A 27,987-nucleotide genomic window follows, 5' to 3' on the forward strand; every position below is an offset into this window, starting at 1 on the left:
AATAGATATTTGGAAAGCCAGTGAGGGCTTCAGGGTCACTTGGAATGTAGAAAGGAGGAATAGATAGCTTCCTACTACATTTCAGGGTGACAATGGTTCAATATGACACATTTATTCCCTCTGATTACTTACCAAATGAATTGAGCAAATGCAAAAACTACAATTTTTTTTATTCAAAACATAGTTTTTATTTATTTTTTGTTTTTGTTTTTTTTTCTTTTATTATTCATATGTGCATACAAGGCTTGGGTCATTTCTCCCCCCTGCCCCCACCCCCTCCCTTACCACCCACTCCACCCCCTCCCTCTCCTCCCCTCCCCCTCAATACCCAGCAGAAACTATTTTGCCCTTATTTCTAATTTTGTTGTAGAGAGAAAAACTACAATTTTTTGAGGGTGTGTTTTTTTTTTTTTTTGGTCAAATTCCAATTTATAGCCCATCTAAACAATCACCAATTGTCATCCCTGAGTGTGTTCAACAAGTTTTACCTGCTTCACTCTGGTGTTTTCCAGTCAAACACATACATATTCTCTTGAAAAATTAGTCAGTGAATTGACACAGGTATCGGTGACTCACGTCCGTAATCCTAGCTACTTGGGAGGCTGAGATCAGGAGGATTTTGGTTCAAGGACATTGCAGGCAAATAGTTCATGAGACCTCCATCTCCAAAATCACCAGAGCAAAATGGACTTGAGATGTGCCTGCTTTGCAAGTGAAAAGCCCTGAGTTCAAACTCCAGTCCCACATACACACACAAAAAAAATAGCCCCTTTGTTGTGCTCTGCAATTTGAAAGTTGCTGAAGAAGGATTAAAAAGGAGACATAAGCCCTAAGTGCCTTGTGTTCAGGAGTCATCAGATTGGACAAATAAAGCCAAATAACATTCTAATACACATAGAATTAAAGGTCTGCAAATTTTTGACCTATCAACTCTACTTAGAAAAATACAATCCAAGAAAATTATTCCAGGTGCATGAAGACTTAACTGTGTGGACAACCATTCATGGATGGCAAACAGCACAGTTAAAAAACAAAACCCTGCAATTTCGATAGATTCACTCAAGATGTTATGGTTTTCCTACGCAACTGAATACAGTGAGGTGAGTTAAATCACCTGCAGAGTGTTCATGGCACAAAGTACATGCTCACAATTTATTGTTAGGTGGAAAATACGCAATTTACTAAAAAGCATGTTTTGTATTTTCAATGTTGTTCACAAGCCATCTCCCCCTTCTTTGAGAACTGTTCTCCAGATTGTAAAGACTTCAGTGCATCTTTTGGTTACTAGATAGTGTCTGCTGATTGGATAATCTGACCTAAGATGGACCAATCAAATTCTGTCTCTTAGTAATCTGATATTGAGATTTACAAATGCATCTGTTTTTGGTGGAGACTTGAATATACAGTATCACAAATAGCTAAGGAGCTGAGTATATGGTTGTGCACAGCTTAGCCATGTATAGGCAGAGGCAAAGAAGTATCTTCAGAGAGAAAAGAACGAAGCATATCAATGTAGAGAAACTGAAGCCAGAACCCCCCATGTGCTCCCAGAGGGCTCTGCTGACCAGTTCCAGGCTCTAATTCTGACTTTGGAGTTCAGAAGACCCCTCAGTTTCCTTTTAATAATTCTTTGTTCTGTAACGTGGCCTGACAGGTTTGCTCTTCCTTGATCTAACCCAAGTTAGAAACCCTGAGAGCTATTTAAGACAAGTAGCAATAGAGTCATGGCTATTACGAGACAGCTGGGATTTGTGACAGTGTCAGCTGACAGTCAGGTACTTTTAGGGGCAAGCTCCTATGCTTAGGGGAAAAGAGGGCTGTCCTTTTAAAAAACGGCCACTTGAACCACCCCACCAGCCCTTCTTGCTCTGGCTATTTTTGAGATAGGGTCTCACTTTGTGCTTCCCTGTGTAGCTGGGATGACAGGCGCACCACCCTGCTCAGCCATTGGTTGAGGTGGGGTCTTGAAAACTTTTGGCCCTGGTTGGTCCTGAACCAAAATACCTTCCTGTTAATCCCAAAATAAATGACCATGCATTTTATCAATGTCCATTTGCAAAGCTGTTTTATGTGTATTTACAGCTGTGAAGACAAATCATTTATAAGGATTGACATCATGATCAGTGTTCCACACTTACTAGGACAAAATCTCTGCAGCAATCAGGCAGCTTCAACTGCTTATTGAAGTTAGAAAAAAAAACAAAAAACAAGTTTGTTTTACTTAGATTTTATGTTGAAACTTTCAAATACATTTTACAAAGAGGGGTTGAAATATAGATGTTTATGAGAAGAGGCCAGCTGAGTACTGAATGCTGAGCCTGGCACAAGCCTGGCTCTACCAGTGAGCCTGGGGCCCCACCCCTGGGCCCTGTGTTTTGAACAGCTGGACTACAGGAGTAACACAGTCAGTCTCCCGAGCTGGGTTTGGCATTCTTTGTGGCTAGACTACTACAAAGTATGGGCTGTTGATTATACTGGGGACAGAACAAGGACAGGATGGTGACCCACACAAGTCGGACAGCGTTCCCACCTGCATGAAATCCAGCCCACACAAGCCAAGGTCTTGCCTGGCTTCAGCTGGCTGTTCACACTCTCATTTTCTTGTGGCAGATAGCAAGTGGAGTTGCCAGGTTACTGCTGATGACGGTCATTTTTAGAAGCATTAGGGCGGTGTCCTGCACTTTGCATGATTCCTCTTGCAGTCCAGGGCACGTCAGGAATGTTTAAACAGAAACCATTGCTTGGTGTTTGATCCCTTGGCTCCAGTTCAGTCCTTAAACTTGAGTGGTCATGATGGTCTGTCACTTTTTTCTTTTCACCATCCTTCCAACTGCTCCGTAAGAATACGGTGCAATTATCTGGCGTGAAGCTGTAAAAACAAGATGTTCACTACAGGAAGGGAAGTGAGAGCTGGACTTTGGGCTTTGCCGATAGTGCATTAAATGACGCATCTTTCAATGTGGAACGTGAGGGCGTGGCCGTGTTTCGGCCGTTTCCTCTTTGCTTGGAAGGCAGCGTTCAAGGCAGCTTTCGGAGCGCCCCGGAAGACGCGATCTCGCACAGGTCGCAACGCTTTCTGTAAAATGGGCAGAGGTCACCGCCGACCCGAGCGCGAGAAGGCGGGGCGCCCATCTGTGCACACCGGCAGATGCAAGCTGGCCGTGGTGGGCCTGCGGGAGGGGCCGGGCCTCGCTGGGTCGAAGTTCAAGCCCCCACGCCTGCCCCCCGAGGCCTTCGCTCCATGAAGTCGCCTGGCGACCCCTCCTCCCGTAGCGCGCCAGGCGCACTGTCTGCTTCCCCAACTTTCAAAGTCTTGCACACAGCAATCACCCATGGCCCGATCTGCCTTTTTACCTAAAAATGCATCTTGGAACCCGCACACAAGGTTCGCCTTCTTGCTGTCCAAGCCGTCGCGGGTAATCGAGAGGTCACTCGGTCAGTCTGTTACCGCGCAGGTGCGTTCCGTTCACGTCCCCATGCCTCACCGGCAGAATCCGGGCCGGGCGGCTCGGGACTGGGTGTCGCGGGGCGGACGCCGGGGGCTCGCTAAACCACGGCGCCGCGCACCGCGGAGGCCGGTCGCTGACAGCCCCATCCCGGCGGACGCAGCCCCGGGGCCTCCGCGGTGCGCGGACCCACGCCGCGCGAGCCCGGCGACGGGGACCGAGGGCGGGGCGGGCGGCCCGGCCCCAGCCCTTTAAACCGGCGCGCGGGAACCGCGGCCCAACAGCCACAAGCCGGCGGGGCGGAGCGGGGCGCGCGCCGCCGCCGACCAACGACCGCCCCCGGCTCCACCCCCTCCCTGCGGCCTCTCCAATCAGCAACTCCCTAGCTTCCTCCCGCCCCCCGGGGTCTGCGAGTGGGCGGGGCTCCGAGCGGGTGTGTCTGGGCCAGGGCGGACTTCTCGCGCTTCCCTCGGAGTTTCGAACGCTGTTGGCTCTCAAGGCGGGGGGAGGGGGGGAGGAAATGAGAGCAGCGGCCAATGGCGCGGCAGTAAGGACCCGCGCGCAGGCTTGGCCCCGCCCAAATGCGGCTAGCAAGCAACCCAGGCTCGGCCATTGGCTCGCGCCACCTGTCACTCGCCGCTGTGGCCAGCCGGCAGGGGCCTCGCGGTGATTGGTTCCGCCCAGGCGCGAAATGTAACGCGGGAAAAGTAGGAGCAGGGACCGCGGTGGCAGGTTGTTATTTTCGGGGGCTCGCTGTCGCACGTCCTGCCTTCCTGTCACCGCCAAGGCCAGGCTTCCCGCCGCTGCAGCCTGCCTTGCGGAGGGGTGTGTACCAAGAGCCGCGGGGTGGGCTCGATCCAAGGCAGGGGTCGTGTCCGCCTGGCCATGAGCCGGACGGACTGAGCCGGCCACTCGGAGCAGCGCGGGCGAGCGAGCCAAAAAAAAAAAAAAAAAAAAAAAAAAAACCAAAAAACCCCAAAACCGGACCCAGGCTCATCGAGTGTAGCCCAGGGCTGCCGGAGCTGCGGATCGGGACCGGGCGATGATCCGGGGCGTGGAGGCGCCGATGGCGGACAACCCGCCGCCGCCGCCGGTCATCTTCTGCCACGACTCCCCGAAGCGAGTGCTGGTGTCGGTCATCAGGACGACCCCGATGAAGCCCGCGGGCGGCGGCGGAGGGGAGTCGGAGCCCCCGCCGCCGCTCATCCCCACCAGCCCCGGCTTCAGCGACTTCATGGTGTACCCGTGGCGCTGGGGCGAGAACGCGCACAACGTGACGCTCAGCCCCGGGGCCACGGCGGTCGCCGCCTCGGCCGCGCTGCCGGTGGCCGCCGAGCACCCGGGGCTACGGGGTCGGGGCGCGCCCCCCCCCGCCACCTCGGCCCCCGCCGCCGCCGCCGCCGCCGCTGCCGCCGCCGCCTCGGGAGGCGAGGACGAGGAAGAAGCCAGCAGCCCGGACAGCGGCCACCTCAAGGTGAGCGGCACGGGCGGGCAGAGGGACGGACGGATGGGGCGCGGGGCAGCGGCGGCCCGTTAACGGCGCGGCCTGGTGGCCCCGGTGTCCCCCAGCCGACGCGCCGGGCAGGGCGGGGCCGAGTTTAAAACGCAAGGCTGCTTGGGCGGCGGCGGGGGGCGGTGGCTGGCAGGACGCTGACGTCACTGTCGCGCGCCAAAACCGGCCCCCGGCGCCGGGGAGGGGGGAGGAGGAGGAGGAGGGGGGGGCGGGGCGGTCACGTGACAGGCGAGCGGTCCCCGGAGCCTGGAGGCATCGGGTCAGCAGGTGCAGCGGGCGGGAGCGCCGTCTCCCGGGGCGCGCAGGGGTCAAGTTCACGGTCACTGTGGCGGGAGAGGGACGCGTGGGGACTGTCACGGTCCCTTGGGTGCGGGAAGGCAAAGGAGCGCGCAGTCGCTGCTCCATTATGCTGCAGGTCACCCTTGTCCTTGCTAAAAGCTGTCTCGGAGTCGTAATCGGAGAGCTACCCGGGACTTTGAGGCATCTTCCTTTGCTGTCCCAAGGACGCTGATGGCCGGCTGGTGACAGCACACAGGGCAATGGGACTCAGTCTCACGTTAGTGAGGGCAGGAAGGGGTGTGAGCTTACACACCAGGCCACTGAGGTCCAGAGGACTGGCAGAGTGATGCGTGACCTTCCCAGGATATCGGTTGGGTCGTGGGACAGTGGGGACCGTTAGTCCTGCTGTGTCACTGCTGCACCTGTGTCCAGGGCGCTTGCAGACAGAGCTCAGCTCAGCCCTATCTATCGACTAAGCTCCAGGAGGACCGGGCCTAATTTCAGTCTGTTCACTATTTGACTTTAATACATTTCCTCATGCAACTGCCCAGTGAAGATGCTCCCTAAATAATTTGGGCGATGAATAAGTGGTGCTAATATAGGGTTAATAACCAGGTTCTGTTCACTAAGTGACTGTACAAAAGGTACACAATTTGTTGAAGTTGTTAACAAGTCACCTAGTGGATAAGGGCATCTGTATTGGTGGCTGCTATTTATTAAATTGAAACAAGTTTGCTCATCTCACAGGCAAGACTGTTGAAACTCCACACTGGCTTGAGAAAGTTTATACTTTGTTACTAATGGTCTGTTTCTTAAAGAATTATAAAGTTTTGAGGGGAGGCTTTGGCACACTCCAAGTCTTGAAAGTGCAGCCTGGGTAAAAATTGGAAAGAACAGCAGCAATGTTCACAGTAGCTCTGAGTGTTAGTGAAGGACACAGTGACTGTTGACTGGCTCTAGTAGCCCCTCGATCTTAGCTATCGAGGCATCTTAGGTGTCTAGATATTTTTCTAAGCACGCATGCACGGTTTAGTCCTTCAAATACCTTAGGCTGTGTACTTTTAAGCAATGTAATAAAGCATACACACAGATACTTGGGGAAGAGTCTGCGTGTATGATTTTATTCTTATTTTTAACTTGATCTAGTTTTGGATTATCCTACAAGATGAATGTTGCTGTCATACGTAAGTGAAATCTGTCAGTATGTTCTTTTTGGCCTGAATCACTTATCTTCACACCAACGTCTAATAAAAGTCGTTAGCACAATGCGTGGGTTTGAGTTTTCTTTCCACATTTTTTTGGTGGCACTGGGGTTTGAACTCAGGGCCTCATGCTTGCTAGGCAGGTGCTCTACCACTTGAGCCACACCTCCAGCCCTGTCCCCTCTTTCAGAGGTAAAATAGACCGGACATTCTGAAGAACATGTGGAAGAGAAAAGGCTATTTTATCTTTTGTAAGTTGTTCAATAAACTGATTTTAATTTTTTTCCTTCTGTCAATGAAGAAATCCAAGTACAGCTCCCCAAATGCATTTGTTTTATTTGCTCACCTTGAGAGAAAGATCTGGACTATACCTTTATTTAAGAAAGTTACCTGCTTTGGCTTGCGTTGCATGCACTGGTTTAGAGGGAGTCCCAGCCCCTTCCCTTTCTCGCTTCTCTGAAGTACTCGTAATTTTTAATTCATCTCCACGTACATCATGGAGGGACCTTGCTGACTCTGCTCCCTTCCTGGGAAGATGGGAGACACATTTGTAATACAACCAGTGCCAGTAACTCGCTCCCTCCACCCCCTCAATATGCCTCTTAGTGGCACTAACGGCTGTGCCTTTGAGGACATTTGTGTTCACTTACTGTTTGTTGCCACCACTCCCAGGGGAGGTCTGAGTCCTATACTTCCTGTGTCAGCTTTCTGTTGCTCTTTTGTTTCTTCCTGCCCATCACTGCCTCCCTTGCCTGGGAGAATAGCCTTCTTTCATTTGCCAATTTCTTTTGGCCCCTTTTTACAAGATTACTTAGCATTATTGATGCATAATTACAAATTAACATCATCTTGGTGGTGGTAAGATTCTGGGAAGGAGGAGAGCAGGTGTGACATTCCCCAGGCTATAGGGTACTCCAAGCCTCCCCAGCTTGTGCTCCTCCACCCTCTAGTCAGACGGCATTACTGACATGACGTCTTCACTATAGGGTCAAGCTTCAAGTTCCTACCGCTTGAGCCAAACCTCCAGTCCATTTTTGCTCTGGTTATTTTTGATGGGATCTCTTGATCCCTGGGCTGGCCTGCCAATCGTGGCTCTCCCAATCCCAGTGGATAGGATTCTAGGTGTGAGCCACCAGCGTCTTACACAACTCTTAGGTGGATTTGTACGTGGTAATTTCTGGTCACCACCCTGTTAAACCTAATACCTGGAATGGAATAAGCACTTCCTAATGTTAGCACCAAACTACCAGGCCCTGTGGTGAGCATTTTGAGTTCTTTAATTCATTGAATCCTATTTACCTGGTGGTGAAATTAGAGAAGAATCCCCAAGATAAAGATTTTTATGGTAGGTGGCAGAACAATGGGAACCTTCCAGAGCCCTTGATTTTAATCCTTACACCATTCGGATTCCAGGTATAGCACCTGTAAGCTGACTTTGTATGAAATGCACATGTTTTTTATAGCTGGTCTGTATCTCACCGAGATGCTTTATGTGCACACACACAATTCAGAGATGCGTTGGAATGAAGGCGTGGGGAGTTGTGAGGACTGGCCAGAGAGGTAGTTAGGAAGCACATTGGGGTGGGTGGTAGGAAGTTTGCATCTGGATCTGAATTTGAGGGGGGAAAAGGATCGATTATATTTTCTCATCAAGGCATCCACGCCTCCCCCTAAGACCTGTTTTTTCTTTCCTTTCTAGGTTGTGTTCCTGCCTTATATTTCAATTTTACTTACATAAAAATGTCAAGGACTTACAGGGTTTTTTAGTCATCATACAACTAAACCCTCAAAAGCATTAAGCTCACCTTTTGGAGGTGCTGAAATTCTGTTTTTAAAATTATACTTTTTTTTTTTTTGGTGGTACTGGGGTTTGAACTCAGGGCCTCATGATTGCTAGGCAGGTGCTCTACCACTCGAGCCACTCCACTGTCCCCCAAATTACACTTAAAAAGATTTTGGCAATGTAACCATCTGCTTCTTAGAATTTCCTGCTGGCATTGTCTTCTTGTGAATGGTCTTGGCAAGATTTGTCCCTTAGGTGACATGCAATTGGTGGGCTTATGCTGAAATTGTCAACATTTGAATAGGAATATGGCTATTAAGGCCAAAATGAACATGGTCCTCTTTAAGTAACACTGCCTATTTTAATATGTATGTATTGTTAAAAGAGGTCTTTATCATTTATTTCGGGCATGCGGTGACTTTCTGGTATCTTATTTAGTGAAGTCTTACCTATATGTGGTCAATATGTTTTTGATATTGTATTTACACTTTCTCATTTCTCAAAAATAAAAAATGTTTTGCTTGTGGAAGGTTTTATACCTTCCTCACTATTAGAAATGCTTTCCCCCCCCTCCAAGAAGCAGAGAATAGTAATGGCCTAATATTACATTTCTTATATTAATTAATAAATCAATTATTTCAAATTGCAGTAGAGCCAACAACATGTTTTTAGGTATTTAAAAATATCAGGAAAAGGAAGTTTTCATGGCGCTTGTATCCCTCAAGGTGTTTTTTTCTTTGTTTGTTTGTTTGCTTTGGTGGTGCTAGGGATTGAACTCAGGGCCCTGTGTTTGGTAGATATCGTTCTGTACCACTTGAGCCACACTTCAGCCCATTTTGCTCTGGTTAATTTGGAGATAGGGGTCTAATGAACTATTTGCCTTGGCTGGCCTGGAACTTTAATCCTCCCAATCTCAGCCTCCCAAGTAGCTGGGATTACAGGCCTGAGCCACTGGCACCCAGCTTAATGAAAAATCTTTTTTGGGGGGTGAGGGTGGGGAGAAGTACTGGGGTTTGAACTCAGGACCTCACGCTTACTAGGCAGTGCTCTACCATTTCAGCCACTCCACCAGCTCTCACTCAAGTTTCCAAGCAGATTTCATGTTCCATTTCTTAGGAGAATCAACTATTATTTTTAATTGGTTTTTTTTTTTTCAGTGAGAGAGGTCAAACCCAAGGCCTACCTCATACTAGACAAGGCTGTACTCCCCAGCTATATCCCTGGCCCCTATTTTGCATTTTTAAACAGATTTAAGGAATTGCTCACAAAACGGTAACAATGCCAGTCGATTCTCTGCCTTTACTCCTGCCCACTCTGAGCTAACAGGTTAGCAAGCAAGACTAGACCTAGATGTGGCTTGTGAGGATCACAGCCAAAGCGGAAGGAAGGTGACATCATTTGATAGCCCCCAATAACTGCCACAGTCGCCTTGCTGATTTGGACTTAATCGGTCAGTCAGTCAAAGACCATGCTAATTCCTTCCACACAGTAAATGAGGAGTTAAGTAAGGTTGAGACTCTAAGATGTGCCACCTTCCAGAGTCTTGGTATTCCTGAAATGCTGTTAACAACTTGCCCGGGTCACTCAGCCTAGGCAAAAAGCTTGCTACAGTGTCACCCTCAACCTGGGCCAGGTCCTGTGGTTGCTGACTGTCCTGCGCCTTATCCGGTTCATTCTAGGACCCAGAAGAAATGTCCCTACCTGGGACACATGAGTCTCAAGCAGAGAGAAGAGAGATGGGAGCGTCACTTGAACATTCTGGGAGATTTCGCTCAGAAGTCATCATTATTTTCACTTGTGTTTGATTGGGGGCGAGTATTTTTACAGTCCAATGTGCCATGAGACCTTCTCACGTTCTATTCTGGTTTTTAATTGTACTGAAAAAAACGCTCATAGTGCTTACCATCGTGACTATTTTGAAATGTATGCAGTGGTGTCGATTACATGCCCAGATCTTCAGAACTTCTCACAGACTGAAACTCTGTGTCCAGTGAGCTCTGCAATCCTGGCCACTACCATTCTGTTTTTTTCTCGTTAAGAGTTTGGGTGCTTCAGATGCCTCATATAAAGTGGAGATACGTACGAAACGTCTGGTTTTCACAAGCTTATTTCACTTAGCACAATAGCCTCAAGGTTTATCCACATTGAGGTATATGACAGGGTTTCCATCTTTTTTAAGGCTGAATAATATTCCATTGTATGTATGTGCCACCTTTTCTTTACCTATTCTTCAGTCAGTGGACATCTGAGTAACCAACCACTGTCTCTTGATAATTCCATACTGATGCAATGAATATAGGTATTCATGTATCTCTTTGAGAGTGTTTTCAATGGGCAAATTCTTAATCTCAAAAAAGTTAAGAACCTTTAGGTAATCCTATTTAATGTGTTGTCTGTATCTAAAGACTAACTGGAAATCGGTAGAGACTTCATTAATGCTTTTAAAATTCTGTTACCAAGTAAATAAAACTGGCCAGCTGGAATTTCCCTGCCACAAGATTGAAACCAAGTCATTCACTTGCCCTGGAAGTGGGTTTTATACAATTTAAGGAGTTTTATGACATAATTTGTTCTAATAGGGATTGAAATTTTCTTTCCGAGTAAATGCTGTGTTAAGGCAGCTGTGCTGCTGCTCGGCACCCATCAAGGTTGCAGGCTAGTTTTGAAGCCAGAGGAGGCTTGAGGCTTTCACACCGAGAGCAGTAAAAGCACCTTCCTCTCGGGAGTGGATCAGCACCATTCTTCCATGATTTGTGTGTATGTAAAAGTTAACTTAGCTGGGAGATGAGATCGTGCTTTCAAGTGAGTGTATTTGATATCAGTTTTAGAGATGCACAGGATAGCACAAGAGTGTCCGTGCCTTGCACACCCAGCTTCCCTGTGGCTGTCAGGTTACGTTCGTGTGGCACGTTTGTTACAATTAGTAATCCATATCAGTATGTCATCAGCCAAAGTCCTTAGGATAGTCAGCTTTTCTTAGCTTTTTTTTTTTAATTAAGGTGAAATTATATCACGTTAAGTGTACAATTCAATGACATTTAAAATAGTCATCGTGTTGTACAAGTTCCAAAACCTTTTCCTCACTCCAAAAGAAAAGCCCTGTGCCCATCAAGCAGTGACTCTCCACTCCCTACCCTGCAAAGAGTTTTAATGGAGATGGTTTTGAACCTGTAGCTTCTGTACTGACTTAGGAAATCTTCAAATGCCTAAGTTTTGGTGTGCCGTGGTTTCCTTTTCATTTGTGTCAAAAAGTGTTTTCTCTGTTCCTTTGGCCGGTTGTCTGTATAAGAAAGTGTTGTTTCATTCTCATTTTCCTTCTGTGTTGACTTATATTTATGCAGCCAGAGAAGATACTTTGGTTCTTTCAGTCTTTACAAATGTATTGAGGCTTGTTTGTGGCCTAACATGGGCTGTCCTGGAGAAGGTCTTTGTGGGTCTGCTTAGTCGCCTGTGTATCAGCAGAAGTGGGGTATTGAAGGCTCCAGCTAATTTCCAACTAGTTCTCCCTGTTCTGCCCATTTTGCTTCATATATTTGGGGGCTCTGTCTGCTGTGTGTACATGCAATTGTCACAGCTTTTCCATCCTTTCATTTTAAACCTGTTTGTGGTTTTGGATCTTGTAAGTCTCTTTAGATAGCATATAGCTGGATCATGGTTTGGTTGATTGAAATCTTGCCGATCCCTACCTTTTAATTTATTATTTTTATTATTACCAGTAGCAGTACTAGGGTTTTTCAACTCAGGGCCTTGTGCTTGCTAGGCAGTGCTCTACCACTTAAGCTATACCTTCAGCCCATTTTGCTCTGGTTGTTTTGGAGGTAGGGTCTCACTTTTTGCCCAGGTTGGCTTGGCCCTGATCTTTCTATCTCAGACTTCCTGCCATCAATGGGATGGCAGGCGTGTGCCACCACGTCCAGCTGTTGATTGAGATGGGGTCTCACTAACTTTTTGCCTAGACTGGCCTAGAACCTCTGGATCTCAGCCTCCCAAGTAACTTGGATTACAGGAGTGAGCCACCAGTCCCTGCCTTTTCATTGGAGAGTTTAGCATATTTACTTTTGAGGTAATAACTGATGAGGAAGGACCTCTGCCAAGTTGTTGTTTTCTGTGTGTTACAGTTGTTTTGTTTCTCAGTTTCTTCATTAATGCCTGCTTTGGAGTTTAACTGACTTTTTGTTGTATACCATTTAAATTTCTTTCTTGTTTCCTTTTTTCTTTTCTTAAATATGGAACACTTCATGAATTTGTGTGTCATTGTGCAGGGACCTTGTTAATCTTCTCTGTAAGAGAGAACCTTTGTTTACACTTCTTAGTGGTTACTCTGAAAGTTTTAATTAACCTCTTTAACGCAAACAACTTATTTTGGATTGATACTATCTTAGCTTCAACAGTATATCTTAAAAAATCCTATCCAGCTCTGCCCATCCCCCTTTAGGAGTCATGGATTATGTGTCTAACCTTGTGTCGTTTTAATATGGATTTATGATCTTGTGCATTTGGTATGTCTTTTATATAAGAAAGTAAAGAGAAGTTGAGAACCCAAAGTACAAAAATATTGGCTTTTGTATTTATCTATGTGGTGACCTTACCAGAGTTCTGTATTTTTTTTTTTTTTGACTAGGGGTTGAACTCAGGATCTCACACATGCTAGACACTGGAGCCATTCTGCCAGCCGTCTTTATATGCTGGTTATTTTTGAGATAGGATCTCACTTTATGAGTGGGCTGGCCTAGACTGAAATCTTTCTATGTGTGCCTCCCCATGTGGCTGGACCGACAGGCACATAGCACTGTGCCCGGCCATTGTTTGAGTGGAGGCTGGCCTTGACCAGGGAGCTTCCCCACCTCTGCCTCCTGAACAGCTATGATTATAGGCCTGATCTGCCTCATTGAGCCCAATGTTCTCTATTTCTTCATCAGGCTTTGAATTACAATCTAATATCCTTTATTTTTCTTTTTTCCCCTTCAGTACTGGGGATTGAATCCAGGGTCTCACACACGCTAAGCAAGCATTCCACCACTGAACTATATCCCCCATCCCTTTTTAAATTTTATTTTGGGACAGGGTTCCTAAATTATTCAAGCTTGCCTTGAACTTGCAACCTTCCTGCCTTAGCTTCTTCTGAGTAGCTGGGATTACAGGTGTGCACCACCATGCCCATCTGGATGGGCAGTTTTCATTTTGCCTGAAGACCTCCTTTAGCGTTTATTGTTGAGCAGGTGTACTAGCAGTGAATTTTTGTTTATCTGGGAATAGTTTAATTTCTTCTTTATTTATATTTTGGTGGTACTGGGGCTTGAACTCAGGGCCTTGCGTTTGAGCTCTATCACTTGAGCTGCATTACAGCCTGAAGGATAGAGTCATTGTGCATAGAATTACACTTTTTTTCTTTCAGTACCTTAAATGTGTCGCTTGCCCACTTTCCATAGTTTCTCCTGAGAAATCAGCCGTTAATCTTCCTAAGGACCTGTGCTCATGATGGGTTAGCTCTCTCTCACTGCTTTCAAGATTCTCTGTCTTTTGACAGTTTGCTTGCAACCTGTTTCTGTGGATCTCTTGTGTTCATTAGACGAATAAAGTTCTTCTAGTTGAAGTTCTTCTAAAATTGAAGTTCATCGGGGTTCTTGCAATGTTAGATTTGTGCCTTGCCAAATTTGGGGTATTTTCAGCCATCATTTCTTTAAAGCATTCTTTGTGCCCCTTTCTCTCTTGCTTCTGGGACTCTCTTCTTGTATGTGTTGGCATGCTTGATGGTGTCCTATAGCTGTCTTCGGCTGTTTTCATTCTTTATTCTTTCTACTCTTCAGACTGGATAGTCAACTGGCCTATCTTCAAGTTCACTCATTCTCCTGCACGTTCAAATCTGCCATTGAAGCCTTCTAAATTCTTTCCATTTCAGTTATTAGGCGTTTCAGCTCCAGGGTGTTTGGTGTTCTATTTGTTGAGATTGTTCCTTTGGTTTTTTTTAACCGTTTATACATTTATGCATCCTTTGGTTTCTTGATGATGGTCTGTGTTAACTCACTGAGCGTATTGAAGAGCACTGATTTAAAGTGGCTTTTAGGAAGTCCATTGTCTGCTTCTCCTCAGTCTGCTCCTGCTGATGCCGCCTGTGCGTGTGTATTACTTTGTTTAATTTTTGCATGCTTGTAATATTTTGGCAAAAACTAGATGTTCTGGATATTAGAAAGTAATTCTGGAAATCAGACTCTGCTCAGTTTGTGATTATTTTCCTGAACTTTGGATTCTTTGTCGTATTTAGTCTCTGAGGATTAAACCCAGGGCCTGGTACGTGCCACACAAGCTCTCTACCATAAAAATCTGTTTTTTTTTTTTTTTTTCTTTTTAAAAATTTTTTTGAGAGAATTAATTTTTACTGAGCACTGTCTGAGGCATGAACGGTACAAGAGATTTCTCATGTGTTTTCCTTCTGTTACTATATTGAATTGTACAAAGTGGCTTCAGTGTGGTGCTTTACACACGCACAGGTCCTGCGTTGATCAGATTAACCCCTCCCCATTGCTCTCTTTTCCCTGCACCCCCACCCCTATTTTCCTACAGCTTTCACTGGGTTTCCTTATGCCATCTTCATAACAGACACAGTGTATTTGGAAATTGTTCACCCATCGTTTTCTTTCTTCCCCCTCACCACCTCATCCCCCCAACAGCCTCACAATTACAATCATGTATCTATTAAATCAGATACATACATACACACACATGCACACACACACGCACACATGGCCTAGATCCTGTATATGAGAGAAGTCTCTGTTTCCTTAGCTTGTGGCCAGCTAGTATTTTGGGAGAGATTTCCTTGAGCACTAAAACTGCCTTCTGTGCACCCTTTACCCCCTCCCCTCCCCCCACTAGTAAATACTTGGGAGGTGGAGATCAGGAGGATCACAGTTCAAAGTCAACCCAGGCAAAAAGTTAGTGAGACCCCCCCCCCACATCTCAAAAAGTAAGGCAGCCATGATTGTACACTTCTGTAATCCCAGCTACATGGGAGACCACACGTAGAAGGATCATGGTCCAGTGCCTGCCCAGGGCAAAAACATGAGCTCCTGTTGGAAAAATAACTAAAGCAAAAACAAACAAGCAAACAAACCAACAAAGCGCTGAGGTGGCTCAAGTAGCAGAGCACCTGCCTAGCATGAGCCTTGAGTTCACACCCCAGTACTGCCCAAAAACGACAACAAAAACAAAAGGTGGGGGAAAAAAAGGAGGAGAGGACTTTCCCCAGTGTTTGCAGAATGGCTTTGTGTTGGCACTCTCTCTCATTCCCTTTTGGCTGGGGAATTAAGGCAAACACTGTACCACCGAGTTACATCCCCTGCCTGGGGCACACGTTCAGTGCTTAGCCTGCACTGTCATTTCCAGAGCGACTCCTCCCCCGGCATGTGTGTGGCTTTCTAATTCCTACATCGAGCACCTTGTGGTGCCTGACCTCTCAAGACTTCTCTCAGCTCTTACAGGCTTTTCATGTGGGTTTGATTCAACTGAAACCAGCCTTTTGCCCTAGAGAGCAGCAGGCTTTTACTTGCCTGAAAGGCTTTGAGCAGCACCCTCTCTGAGCAGCCAATTTTGTGCCCTGATCGAGCTCCAGGTTAGGCAAAACAAAGACAGGTGCTTTTCATCAGGTCATCAGGTGACCCCACGCAGGTCACTACAGCCCCGATAGACCCTTGCTCTTTCAGACCTCTGGTCCCCGTGAAGGAGGGACCAGGTTCCCACAGTGAGAGTGCAGGCAGAGGCAACCCTTTTCACGGTTTTGTTTGCTGAGTTGCTGGAAATCTCTCTTTTCTGCGGTTGTGATAGAGCTTATTCTGGTTTTCCATGATTTTTCGGTGAGGAATGGGCTACTGGAGCTGCTTACTCCACCATTTTTGCTGATGTCACTCAATAAAGATTTTTTTGTTTTGTTTTTTGGTGCTGAGGTTTGAACTCAGGACCTACACCTTGAGCCACTCCACCAGTCCTGTTTTGAGTTGGGCATTTTTGAGATAGGGTCTCTGGAACTGTTTTCCCGGGCTGGCTTTTAAATTGCCATCCTCCTGATCTCTGCCTCCTGAGTAGCTGGGATTACAGGCGGGAGCCACCGACACCTGGCTTTTTCTCTTCTTCTTTTTTATAATCTTTCATAATATACTTTTGTAATGAGTAGAGTCAAGAAATTAATTAAGGCTTGTAAAAATTGTTGACAGGATGGGATCCGGCGTGGGAGGCCCAGAGCAGACACTGTCCGGGATTTAATCAGCGAGGGGGAGCACTCCTCCAGCAGGATCCGCTGTAACATCTGTAACAGGGTGTTTCCGAGGGAGAAATCTCTCCAGGCCCACAAAAGGACCCATACGGGTGAGTGGAAAACACTGTAGACACTGCTACAGGTGATAGCTACCTGAGAGCTGATTTGATCTCTGTTTGGGCTAATTAATTCATCTTTTAAGATGAATAAAAGGACTTGTAAGGGCCTTTTATTTCCTTATTTTCACTAGTTGGGAAGTTGTAAAAAGAAAAAAAACCAGGTACTGTGTGTAGTTGTTTTTTGGTAGGGAGTGATGTTTTGGGAAGTACTGGTTCCATATGACATAAATGTTACAGTCATGTTGTTATTAAATTAGTTGTATAATTGTTAAAATTCATTTGTGGGCCAATTATGAAAATGGTAATCATGAAGTTTTGTGGGGGAGCAACACTGGGATTTGAACTCAGGGCCTCGCACTTGCTAGGCAGGCGCTCTACCACTTGAGCCATGCTCCCAGTCCAGTAATCATCAACTTTTCAACAGCAGTTTCTAGAGTGCTCAGTGTGCCATCAGTGTTTGACCTAACCATGAACTCTTTGGTGGACTGTGATTTTTCAGAATTAAATGTATTACACAAGTAGCCATCCCAAGATTATCGTGAGTCTTTATTTACATGCAGAAATTACACTAAATCCCACGCCAAAGTGAGTTTATAGAGGGCCCTTGTTCTCTCTTATCAAGTTAGCCTCGGGGAAGGAAGCTTTTAGTTCATCTAATAACATAGACGAGGAAACTTCCAAAAACACCTGGCACTACTGGCCCCCAGTCCCTGGAGCCACACAGCCCAGCGTGGTAGTTGGTGGCACCTGTGACCCCAGAGCACGTGAAATGTGGGCAGTCTAACCTGCGGGACATGCTTATTGTTATTATGCAGTGAGACAGATTTTAGGTAAATTAGATTAAATAAATAAGATGCATGATTAAAATTAATCTGACCTTTCTGTTTGTGGCTGTCCTAGCGTTTGAACTCTGGGGCTTGGGCTTCCTAGCGGGTGTGCTACCACTTGAGTCCCTCGGCCAGCCCTTGTTCCTCTGGCTGTTTTTGAGGTTGGGTTTCACTTTTTGCCCATCCTGGATCACAGTCCCCTTATTTTATGTTGCCAATTGTTGTTGGAATGACAGACGCATACCACCACGCCCAGCTTCTTCCATTGAGATGGGGTCTTGAGACCTTTTTTTTTTTTTGCCTGCACTGGCCTTGAACTGTGATCCTTCTGATAGCTCAGACTCCCAAGTAGCTAGGATTACAGGTGTGAGCCACCATGCTTGGCTCTTTTTACTTTTTCTAACGTGGCTTCCACAGGTGGTTTGCATTTTATTTCTGCAGGCAGTACTGGTCTAGAACGTGAGCCTTTAACCGGCAGTCCCCTATTTTGCCTGTTATGGTCATCACCTTCTTCTTTTTTGCAGTACTGAGGACTGAACTAACAATTTAGGGTGTTGTGCTTGCTAGGCAAGTCCTTGGTCTATGCCCTCCACCCTTTTTTTTGTTTTTCTTTTGTCTTTAAGACAGAGTGTACTACCCTTGCCTGTGTTGGCCTTGAACTCTTATTTTTTATTTAGTTATTTTTTTGGTGGGACTGGGGTTTGAACTCAGGACTTTGCACTTGCCAAAGCAAGCTCTCTTCCGCTTGAGCCACACCTTCAGTCCATTTCACTCTGGTTATTTTGGAGATGGGGGTCTCGAGAACTATTTGCCAGGGCTGGCCTCAAACCTCGATCCTCCTTATCTCAGCCTCCTGAGTAGCTGAAGAGTACAGGTGTGAGCCACCATCTTCAGCTCCCTACTTCTTTTTTCCTGTCTTCCTTTCTTGTTTGAAGAAGCACATTTTAATACGACAGAGTGCAGTTTTCTTACTTAAATCTGTAAGAAAGGTTGGAGTTTTAATTTTGAACCATTGTAAACAAAGATGGCTAGAGGTTTTAACCTTAGACACCATTAGTAAAACTGTTACTTCATGAAGTGATTTCATTTTGAGAAGTTTTGTTATTTTTTCAATCTAAAACATTTCAGACATTTAGTCTGAAGTGCCCCCCACTCCCTTAAAAGCTGATTCTCAGGCCATAGAGCACTTGTTGAAAGGAGGTTTTCAGACCGAATGAAGAGGCTGGAGTCCAGGCCTGACCTGCTTCTGCTCCACTGGGTCTCCTGCTGCCTCCTGGCCCAGAGGTCTGGGAGGAATGGCTGAGCGCTGATAGCAAGTGCCTTGTGGGAAGCTCCTCCTGGTGCTAGTTAGCGCCCCCTAGCTGTGTTTCACCTTCAGTTGCATTCACCCGTCACCACCACTGACCTCTAGGAAAGAGACGCTTAGGGCGGACTTGTTTTTTGAGTCATACCGAAAGAAGCAGTGTTAAATTGTTGGTAATGTTTTTTCCAAGAACTAATACATTATTTCATTGTGATGGAACAACGTTTTGGGGCCCTTTGAGCCCAGCACTCTGTGGTCTGTAGGGTTTTAAACGAAGTGTGGGGTAATGTGGTCTTGCAGAGGGAGACATTGGCGAAGGTAACACTGAGTTCTTGAAGGGGTACGAGGTTTAAATATTTGGAGGGAGAGAGAGAGAGGAGCTGGTACCCCGAGAGCAGACAGGCTGGGGACGATCTGAGATCGCACGGAAAGTAGGAGGTGTGGTGATGCTTGTCTGTAATTCCAGCTGCTTTGGAGGCAGAGGCAGGGGGGGATGTGGGTAGTGAAAACTGAAAACAAAAAAACAAACTGAAAAACAAAAAGAAAAAGACTGAAAGGATTTTCTCCAGTGCTAGGGTCCTTGTCTAGCAAGTGTGAAGTCAGGTTTGATCCCAGTGTTGCAAGGAAAAAAAAAAAATGAAAAAGACCCAGATGAGGACAAATGCCTCCTGGCTGGACTGTCCCTCCTAGAGGGAAGGAAGATGAGCCCTGCGCCCACCCAGCAGCTAAGATTGTGCGTCGTGCAGATGTTAGGGGACTACCAAAGTCAACGGGCAACTTGGAGTTGTTCAAGGAGTGGAACCGGGCTTGGGGGCGTTAGGGGTAACTGGTATGACAAAAAAAAAAGTTCCACGTCAGCTACTCTGGAAGTGCTGTGCTGGGTGGACGGTGGAGAGGCCCTAGGAGGCCGCTGGGGGACCCTCCTGGGTGGGTGGGGCTGCCAGCTTGACCAGCTGGTACCCATGGGGACAGGAGTGGGTCACTAAACTAAACTAGGGGACAAGATGTGTGGGATAAGCTGAAGACCGGAAGTTCAAGGACTTGACCTTGAGAGCCTACAGCCCTAAAGAAAATCCTGTCCCCCCAGAGGAGAGCGGCTTGACACCCCGAGTGCGCCCCCAGCCTTCCCACTTGCTGCTCAGGTGTGGGTGATGCGTGTGCCCCTGAAGAAAGGTGACTTTCCCGCTCATTCCTCTCCTCTCCTTGTCTCACGTATCATTTAATCTGTCTTCTAGGTGAAAGACCCTATCTGTGTGACTATCCAGACTGTGGAAAAGCCTTTGTTCAAAGTGGACAGCTCAAAACACACCAGCGTCTTCACACCGGAGAGAAGCCTTTTGTGTGTTCAGAAAATGGTACGGTGTGAGAAGTTAAGTTTCGGGAATGACTAGTAGTGAATTGCTAATTAAGATTTGTTTTTCTTGGACTTTTTTTTCTTTTGGTGGGACTGGGGTTTGAACTCAAAGCTTTGCAGTTGCTCTACCACTTCACACCCCATCCCTTTTTGCTTCAGTTATTTTTTAGGGTCTTGCATGTCTTTGCCCAGGGCAGCCTGGATGGCAGTCCTCTTACCCATGCCTCCCATATAGCTGGGATTACAGGTGTGCACCACCACAACCCAGCTTTTTTGTTGATACGGCGTTTCACTAACTTTTTGCTGGGTCTGGACTCAAACTGAGATGCTCTCAGTCTCTGCATCCTGAGTAACTGGGATTGTAGATGTGAGCTGCTGCGCTCAGCTAAACTGTTGCACTGAAATAGGCATACTAGCTTCTCTTATGTGATTTTTTTATTACAATTTCTAAAGCTGTTTTTCTTTCTAATTTAATTTTATCATTTTTGCATTTACTTACTTGTGTATACATTATCTGGGCCACCTCCCCACTCCTACACTTTTTAAATTATCATATCGTTGTGCTGGGGGTACATTATGATATTTACGAAAGCTCTTACAAATATATCACAGTCGAATTCACCCTCCATCATTCTCCTTTATTCCCCTCCCCCAAGATGTTTTTCTTGTGAACATTTTTGCAGTTATATTTGAAATTCAGTACAGTTCTGTTCTGTTGCTGTGTATCTTACTTGAGCGTTGTTACAAATATCTACAAACCCATTTTTAGTTTTTAACATATAAGAGAAAACTTCTACTACTCGTATTTCTGTGTCCAGCTTATTTCATTTAACTCGAGGTCCTCCAGTTCCATCTATTTTCCTGCAAGTGATGTAATTGCATTTTTCTTGATGGCTGAGTAATACTCCATTGTATATATAGCACGTTTTCTTAATGCATTCACTGTGGACAGGAATCTAGGCTGGCTTCATATTTTGGCTGTTTGAACAGTGCCCTCAGTAAGTGGGTGTGCAGGCGTCTCTACTGTAAGCTGACTTCATTTCCTTTGGATAAATACCCAGGAGTGGCTCAGCTGGATCATAATTCTGCTGTTAGCTTTTTTGAGGAATCTCCATCCCCATTTCCATAGTGGTGGCAGGAGTTTACATACCCACCAACAGTGGATAGGGGTTCCTTTTCCCCACATCCTCACCAGGTTTTGTTTTGTGACAGTAGCCATTCTAACTGGGGTAGGTGGAATGGCAATATCGTTTTGGCTAGCGTTTCCCTGATGGCATTTTTTTGGCCATTTGATTTCTTTTTTTGATAATCTAAGTTTTTATTAGCATGGAATCATTGTACAGGGGGGTACATATGTGCTTGCAATGTATCTTAGGTTCACACCCCACCCCCATCATTCTCCCTCACTTTCCCTCCCCCACTTGTGTTTCTTTGAAAACTGGTCATTTGGTTGGGTTGGTTGTTCTTTGGGTGCTAAGTTTTTTGAGTTCTTTGTATATTCTGGATATGAATCTTGTGTCAGATAAACAGCTGGCAAAGAATTCTCCCAGCCGGCACTCTGGCAATTGTGTCCTTTGCTGGGCGGAAACGAACTTTCCCACCTAGGAAATTTACTTCAGCGTATGTGCCACGGTCACCTCAGTGTTAGATGTTGAACGTACTTTGAAATGATGCTTGTCACCAACAAAGCTGGGGGTGCGCCTTTGCTCAGGTCCTGGGATGCCTTTATGAAAAATTCCAAGGGTGGAATCCTGGGTGCAAGGTTTTGAATGTTCGTGTTCACAGTGGGTGGACACGTGTAGACAGTGATCAAGTTGTCAGAGCCTCTCCCCACCCCTGCCCTGGTAGGCCATGCAGACGCCCATTTGCTTGTGCAATGGTGACTTTCTGGCTTTGTTGACTTTTCCTGGCTGTGAGCTTCTAACAAGCCTCCCCTCCATGTCTCAAAGGCTGTCTGAGCAGGTTCACCCATGCCAATCGCCACTGCCCGAAGCACCCTTACGCCAGGCTGAAGAGACAGGAGCCGACGGACCCCCTCAGCAAGCATCAGACGGTGGACAACAAGGCTGCTGCCGAGTGGCTGGCGAAGTAAGGCTGGGGTGGCCGCTGGGGAGGGTCTGGGCTGGCCAGGGTCAGAGTGGAGACTGAGGACGCTCCAAACGATTCAGAATTATGGGACCTCTGGTATGACAGAACACTGCAAGGCGGTAATCAATTTGAGTGTCCTAAGTGCAATTTTTTCCTAAGGATACTCGAGTTAAGGACCCATCCATTGTGGCCAGGACACCTCCCTGGCTTTTCCACCCTCAGGGTGGAGTCTGGGACCTCCCTGTGCTGCACCAGCCCAGCATCTGCCTCCTGCCACGCTGGCTGCTGTCACTGGAGGGCTCACCTCTTCTAGGCACTCTTTATGTCCCTCATGTCACCCTGACCTGCTTACCGGCTCCCCAGACAGGCTGGGGCCCTCTGAACAGACCCTTCTACAGCAAGCATCCGTCACGTCTGTGTGGGAAGGAAGGCCACTACCAGAAGATCCAGAAGGGCAAGGTGCTCGTCTTGTGCAGTCCTGTCCCTAAAGCCCAACAAGTTATAGGCCTCGATAAATATTTGAGTGAATAAACACCATGTTCTGTCTGGATAAAATATGTAAGCATAAGATATAGAATGTGAAAGTATAGTTTCATTATGCAAGCACAGGTTAGTGCTGCTGTAGAAATTTTCTGTTTGAGTGGGATGGCCTGTGTTCACCTTAAACTAAATTTTTCCATCACTTCTTCCATCCCTGTATTGCAGAATTAGTCCATTTTGTTGCTATAACAAGATATCTGAAGCTGGGTATTCTGTAAATAAAAGAGGTTTAGTTTAGCTCCCAGTTTTGGAGGTTGAATAACCAAGATCAGGTGGCCTAATCTGTTTGCGTCTGGCGAGGGCGTCATGGTGGATGATGTCAGAGTGGGGGGCGCCTGTGTGGCAGGGATCTAGGGATCAGTCTTCCTCCTGTGACAGTGCATTCCCAAGGGACTGAGGGGTCCTTCATGGGATGGTGGCCCATGCCTAATGCTCTGCCCTGGGCCCCACCTTTTAAAGGTCCTACTGTCTTTCAGCATCACCCCACTGGGGACTAGCTCCACGCACACAAACCGTATGGATTGCACATTCCTCTTCACCCCCTCTGCCCCATTTTCTCCAGTTTTGCCCAAACCGGAAGGTTACTGGTCCTCCAGGTCTTTTTTTCTTTTTTTTTTTTTCCTTTTCCTTTTGTGGTACTGGAGATTGAACCTAGGGCCTTACTCATGCTGGTCAAGTGCTCTACCACTGAGCTATATCCTCAGCTCTTTAACTTTTGAGTCAGGGTCTTGCTAAGTTGCAGAGGCTGACCTCAACTTTGCAGTCCTCCTGCATCAGCCTCCCAGGTAGCTGTGATGACAGGCTCACACTACCACACCTGGCTTCATTCTTGTCTTCATTCTTTCTTTCTTCCATCTACTCAGCCACCAAGTTTTGAATTCTGCCTCCTTACTAATTTAAATTTAGGTACTTGAACCTTCTCAATCCATTCTTTGTCTGCTGCCAGAGGGATCATTCTAAAATTCCAATATCATCGTCGGTATAAAGTCTAGCCATTTGTTACGGCACTCAAAGCCCTTCTTTACCTGGTCCCTGCTAAACTTACCTCTTGCCAATCCTTCAAATCATTCTGAACTAAAGGCATTTGTTTTTCACCTCTGAAGTTATTGACAATGCTTTTCTAGTTCGAGTGCTCAAGACTTCCTGAACATTGTGGTTACATTACTGTTTTTTGTATGTAATTTTAAAAGCAGCTTCCTTGAGCTAGACCTGACATGTAATGCATGTGTGTGTTTGAAGTGTACGATTTGCTGCACGTTGGCGTGTCTGCAGCATGAAGCCATCACGCGATCAAGATGAGGAACACGTCCAGGCCTTCACATGGACTTTCTGCCCCACTCCTCCCCACTCCCCAGTCGACACTGACCTGCACGTACTATAAATTAGTTTGCATTTTCTAGAGCTTTATACAGATGCAATCAAACAGTGTAAATGCCATGTGGTCCTCTCACTCAACCTTATTTTCAACTCCACCCACACTGAGGGGATCACAGTTCATTGCTTTTACTGCTGTGTAGTAATCCAGCATGGAAACCCCTCGCTTACTCCCTCATCACCTATGACAGACATTTGGGTTGTGTTTAGCTTCTACAAATAAAGGGAGGGCATAGCGTCCAAGGCTCTGTGTGTAATGGTACTGCCATTTAAATCAGCAGTTCTTTCTCTACCAATGGTTGAACATCTGTACTTTCTTTTGTGAATTCTCAGTTGACTAAGTAATAGAATAAGGGTGGTGGTTAGCTTCTGATAAATTCTTGCAGATGCAGTGTGTCATGTTTTGTGGATTTAATGTTTTACATGGTTAACTTTTGGGAGGACATGCTAGTAGGTTTCCCCTCTTTCTCTCTGCCTCTTTCCCTGTCTCTCTCTCTGCCTCTCTCTTTCTCTTTCTCTGTCTTTCTCTCTCTCTGCCTCTCTTTCTCTATCTCTGTCTCTCTTTCTGCATTTCTCTCTGTCTCTCTTTCTCTCCCTCTGTCTCTTTCAGTCTGTATCTCTCTTCCTCTCTCTTTCTCTGTCTCTGTCTCTCTCTCTCTTTCTTTCTCTCTCTCTGTGTCTCTCTGTCTGTCTCTCTTTCTCTGTTTCTTTCAGTCTCTCTGTCTCTCTCTTCCTCTGTCTTTATCTCTTCCTCTTTTTCTCTGTCTCTTTCTGTCTCTTCTCTTTCTTTCGCTCTCTCTGTCTCTCCCTCTTTCTCTCTCTCTTTCTCTGTGTCTCTCTTTCTTTCTCTGTGTCTCTCTCTAATCTTTTTTTTTCGTCAGTGTAGAGATGAAGCCCAGGGCCTTGCACACAGGCAAGGCTGCAGCACTGAGCTGCACCGGGAGGGAGATAGTTTAGTTCCAAACCCAGCTGCGTGTGCTCGGGTCCACTGCACATGCAGACTCACGTGCACATATGTGTGCCTTTATTTGTGCTGGAGATCAAACCCCGACCCCAGCTCCATCCCCAGCCGGGTCTGGGGCCACCAGTAGTTAAATGGCAGCAACACCTGCGGAGCAGCGGGTTGGGTATGGGCTGTATGGGATATGGAACCCCGGCTTTATTTAGAGCCTCCTGAGCAGAGCCTTGGCCTCTCTGAACTTGAGCCTTTCTCTCCCTCCCTACTGGGAAGCACATACAGGCACATGTGATGCCTGTGCAATGACCTTGGGACTTCAGTGCTATCTGCCACCTAACTCCTGTGTGGCCCTCCCCAGGTACTGGGAGACCAGGGAGCAGCGCACGCCCACCCTGAAGGCGAAGCTGGTGCCCAAGGCTGACCAGGAGCAGCAGGACCCCCTGGAGTTCCTGCAGTCGGACGGGGAGGATGACGAGAAGAGCGGGGCCCAGCGGCGGCTGCAGGAGCAGCGGGAGCGGCTGCACGGGGCGCTGGCCCTCATCGAGCTGGCCAACCTGAGCGGAGCCCCGCTGCGCCAGTAGCCAGCCGGACGCACCGTGCACAGCACTGCCCAGCGCACTTACTGAGTAGATCTCGGGCATCGCCAAGCACCTTACTCGCTTATCATAGGCTGCTATTCTGTAGAGATGATGAAGAATGTCATTGCTCCATGAATTCGGAGCGAGAAAGAATTGCACTTTTCTTTTTTTTCTATGGAAATGGATTTGATGTAAAGTTTAAGATATTTTGTAAATAGGGTCTGCACAGTACAGGGTAGAAAACTGCATATTGTGGGAAGCCAGATTTTGCAAGTTTAATGCGTTCCTTGGAAGCAGTTCTCACAGGAAGCACTTTCTGAATAAGACACGTGTGTGAAAACAGACAGGATGGTCCAAAGAGCCAAAGAAGTCGAACAGCTTATTTATAAGATCGTTTTTAACAATGCATACTAGTGAGTATGTTTAAAATACTGTAAACACTGACACAAGCCAGCGAAGCCTACGATGTGTATAAGATACACTTTTTAACTTGCGAAGCGGCACGCCCGGTGATGCCAGGGGACTAGGCAACTTGACTGTTTTGGGAGAAGACCAGGAGATGGCTTGGTAAGAGGCGTAGTAGTTCAGGATTTTCAACATTGCAGTGAAGTCAGTCTGATTCTGTCTTTCTGGGGCTGGCAACTCGCTATGATTTTTAAGCACTTGCCACCCTAGCATGTTAACTTGGGGACTTTTGTTGAAATCCGGTGATTAATCTTGCAAAGTCTAGGTAACATGGTCATCGGCGTGTTTATACCGATGATCTTAAGGGCCCTGTAATGAGATCTGACACTTGTATTTCTCTTAATAGAAGGGACACCTGCAGGGTTGTTTTGTAGTGGGATGTTTGAGCTTTTTTTTAGCAAACACTAAATTGTAATTGTACTGCTTGTTTAGTTATCAGCCAGTGGGAGCCTCCATATTTATTTCTGAGCATAAAGCCACCTTCGTGCTTTACTTCAGAATAACAGACCAAGCTAGTTTGTCTTCACTAAATTTAGCTGTCAGCTAAAGACTGCAGAAAATAGTAGCTACTCATATATGTAGGCTTCTGGAATAGTTTTAACTGCAAGTGTGTTAACTCGTGTGGTGGTTTTAAACCTTTTTTTAATCCCCCCCCCCAAATAGATGAAGTTATTAAACACCACTTTTTATGTACTGAGGCCTGAGCGCAAAAGGCAAGAGCTGAGCAGTCCACGTGTTTCCCGTGGGCAGAGGCTTCTCACTTTAGCTTTTGTCGTTTGATGGACTAACTACACGTCATGAGTTACAGATTTGCTTCGTGGAAGCCAGCTGCAGAGCGACAGGAAGGGATGGGCTCTTCCTTGCCTTCTTTTGTTGGAGTCTAGGTGAGGTGGCGCCCTGCAAATGTAGCCTATGCGTTGCTTAGAAATAGGCTTCTTTATCCAGAACTCCCGGCGGGCTGCAGTACACAGGTAGTTTAAAAGGCAGAACCTCAGAGAAGGGGAGGTTTTAAATGTCACAAAGTGTGAAACTGAAGAGATGATAGTTACAAATAATGTGTATGATGAGGACATACTTTAAAAATGTAATTCCTCTGTACAGTAAATTACAAATCTTTAGGGAGGTTTTTTTGTTTTTTGTTTTGTAATAAGAGAATTTATATTTGTAATGGTCTAAAATTTTTGTTTGTAATCTGGCATATAGAATTTTAACTTGGAGCACTTAATAAGCATGGGAAGAGAGACCATAGCATCTGAATTTTCTTGGTTTAGGTTTCAACATTTACTCTAGAATTTTCCTCTCAAATAAATTTATGAGTAGATGAGCTGAAAAACAATAGTCACCAGTCTTGGGAAATTTAAAACCTGATCAATTTACCCAGAGAAGGAAGGGCAGCGCAACTTTTTAAAAAGGATACAAATACTTGCCAATTCATAGGTGGTTAAATTTAAGGCCTTCAAAAAAGTAAGGGTTTTTGTTTGGTTGTTTCTCCAGTCGGCTTTTTTCACCCATAATAGTTAATTCACAGCCATTTTCTTATTTGTGTAATTGGAACAGTTTAAGAAATTATTATAACTCTTTACTACGGAAACATTTTTAAAGGGTTCTCTTTTGATATAAGCTATATATTTGGACACAGTACATTGACATTGGAGGTGTGTTAAGACTGCTTTTTGTTTTAAAAATGTGGTTTACATTCAGATTTTTGAAGTGTTTTACGCTTCACGGGGCTAAGTTGTAGTTTGCAGAGTTAACAGCAGACAGCATATGAATAATTGCTGTAATTTAAAAAGATGCTTTGAATAAAATTTTATTTTAATGTAAAGCTGAAAGTATGTGGTCGTTTTTTAAAGTTTTTTAGAATTTGTTTACCCATCAAGAGTATAATCACCATGTCATAAAAAATGTAA

General features: G+C 46.1%; 1 protein-coding gene, 1 long non-coding RNA gene and 1 pseudogene across 2 annotated transcripts; 1 reads left to right on the plus strand and 2 right to left on the minus strand.

Moving 5' to 3' along the window:
• Window positions 1–2,192: 2,192 nt before the first annotated feature.
• Window positions 2,193–3,672, minus strand: LOC141415590 (uncharacterized). Its single transcript, XR_012440572.1, has 2 exons — window positions 3,355–3,672; window positions 2,193–2,869 (listed from the first exon to the last, which is right to left on the minus strand). It is a non-coding gene; the product is annotated as an uncharacterized lncRNA (long non-coding RNA).
• A 468-nt stretch (window positions 3,673–4,140) lies between these two features.
• Znf367 (zinc finger protein 367) lies at window positions 4,141–27,867 on the plus strand. The gene is made up of 5 exons (XM_020158899.2): window positions 4,141–4,920; window positions 16,431–16,581; window positions 19,956–20,075; window positions 22,024–22,162; window positions 25,393–27,867. The coding sequence occupies exons 1-5, from the start codon at window positions 4,489–4,491 to the stop codon at window positions 25,613–25,615; spliced, it is 1,065 nt and encodes a 354-aa protein (XP_020014488.2). The 5' UTR covers window positions 4,141–4,488; the 3' UTR covers window positions 25,616–27,867.
• LOC141415947 (U6 spliceosomal RNA) lies at window positions 12,444–12,511 on the minus strand (annotated as a pseudogene).
• Window positions 27,868–27,987: the final 120 nt, after the last annotated feature.

This window comes from Castor canadensis, chromosome 13 (genome assembly GCF_047511655.1).
Source record: "Castor canadensis chromosome 13, mCasCan1.hap1v2, whole genome shotgun sequence".
NCBI classification, from domain to species: domain Eukaryota; kingdom Metazoa; phylum Chordata; class Mammalia; order Rodentia; family Castoridae; genus Castor; species Castor canadensis.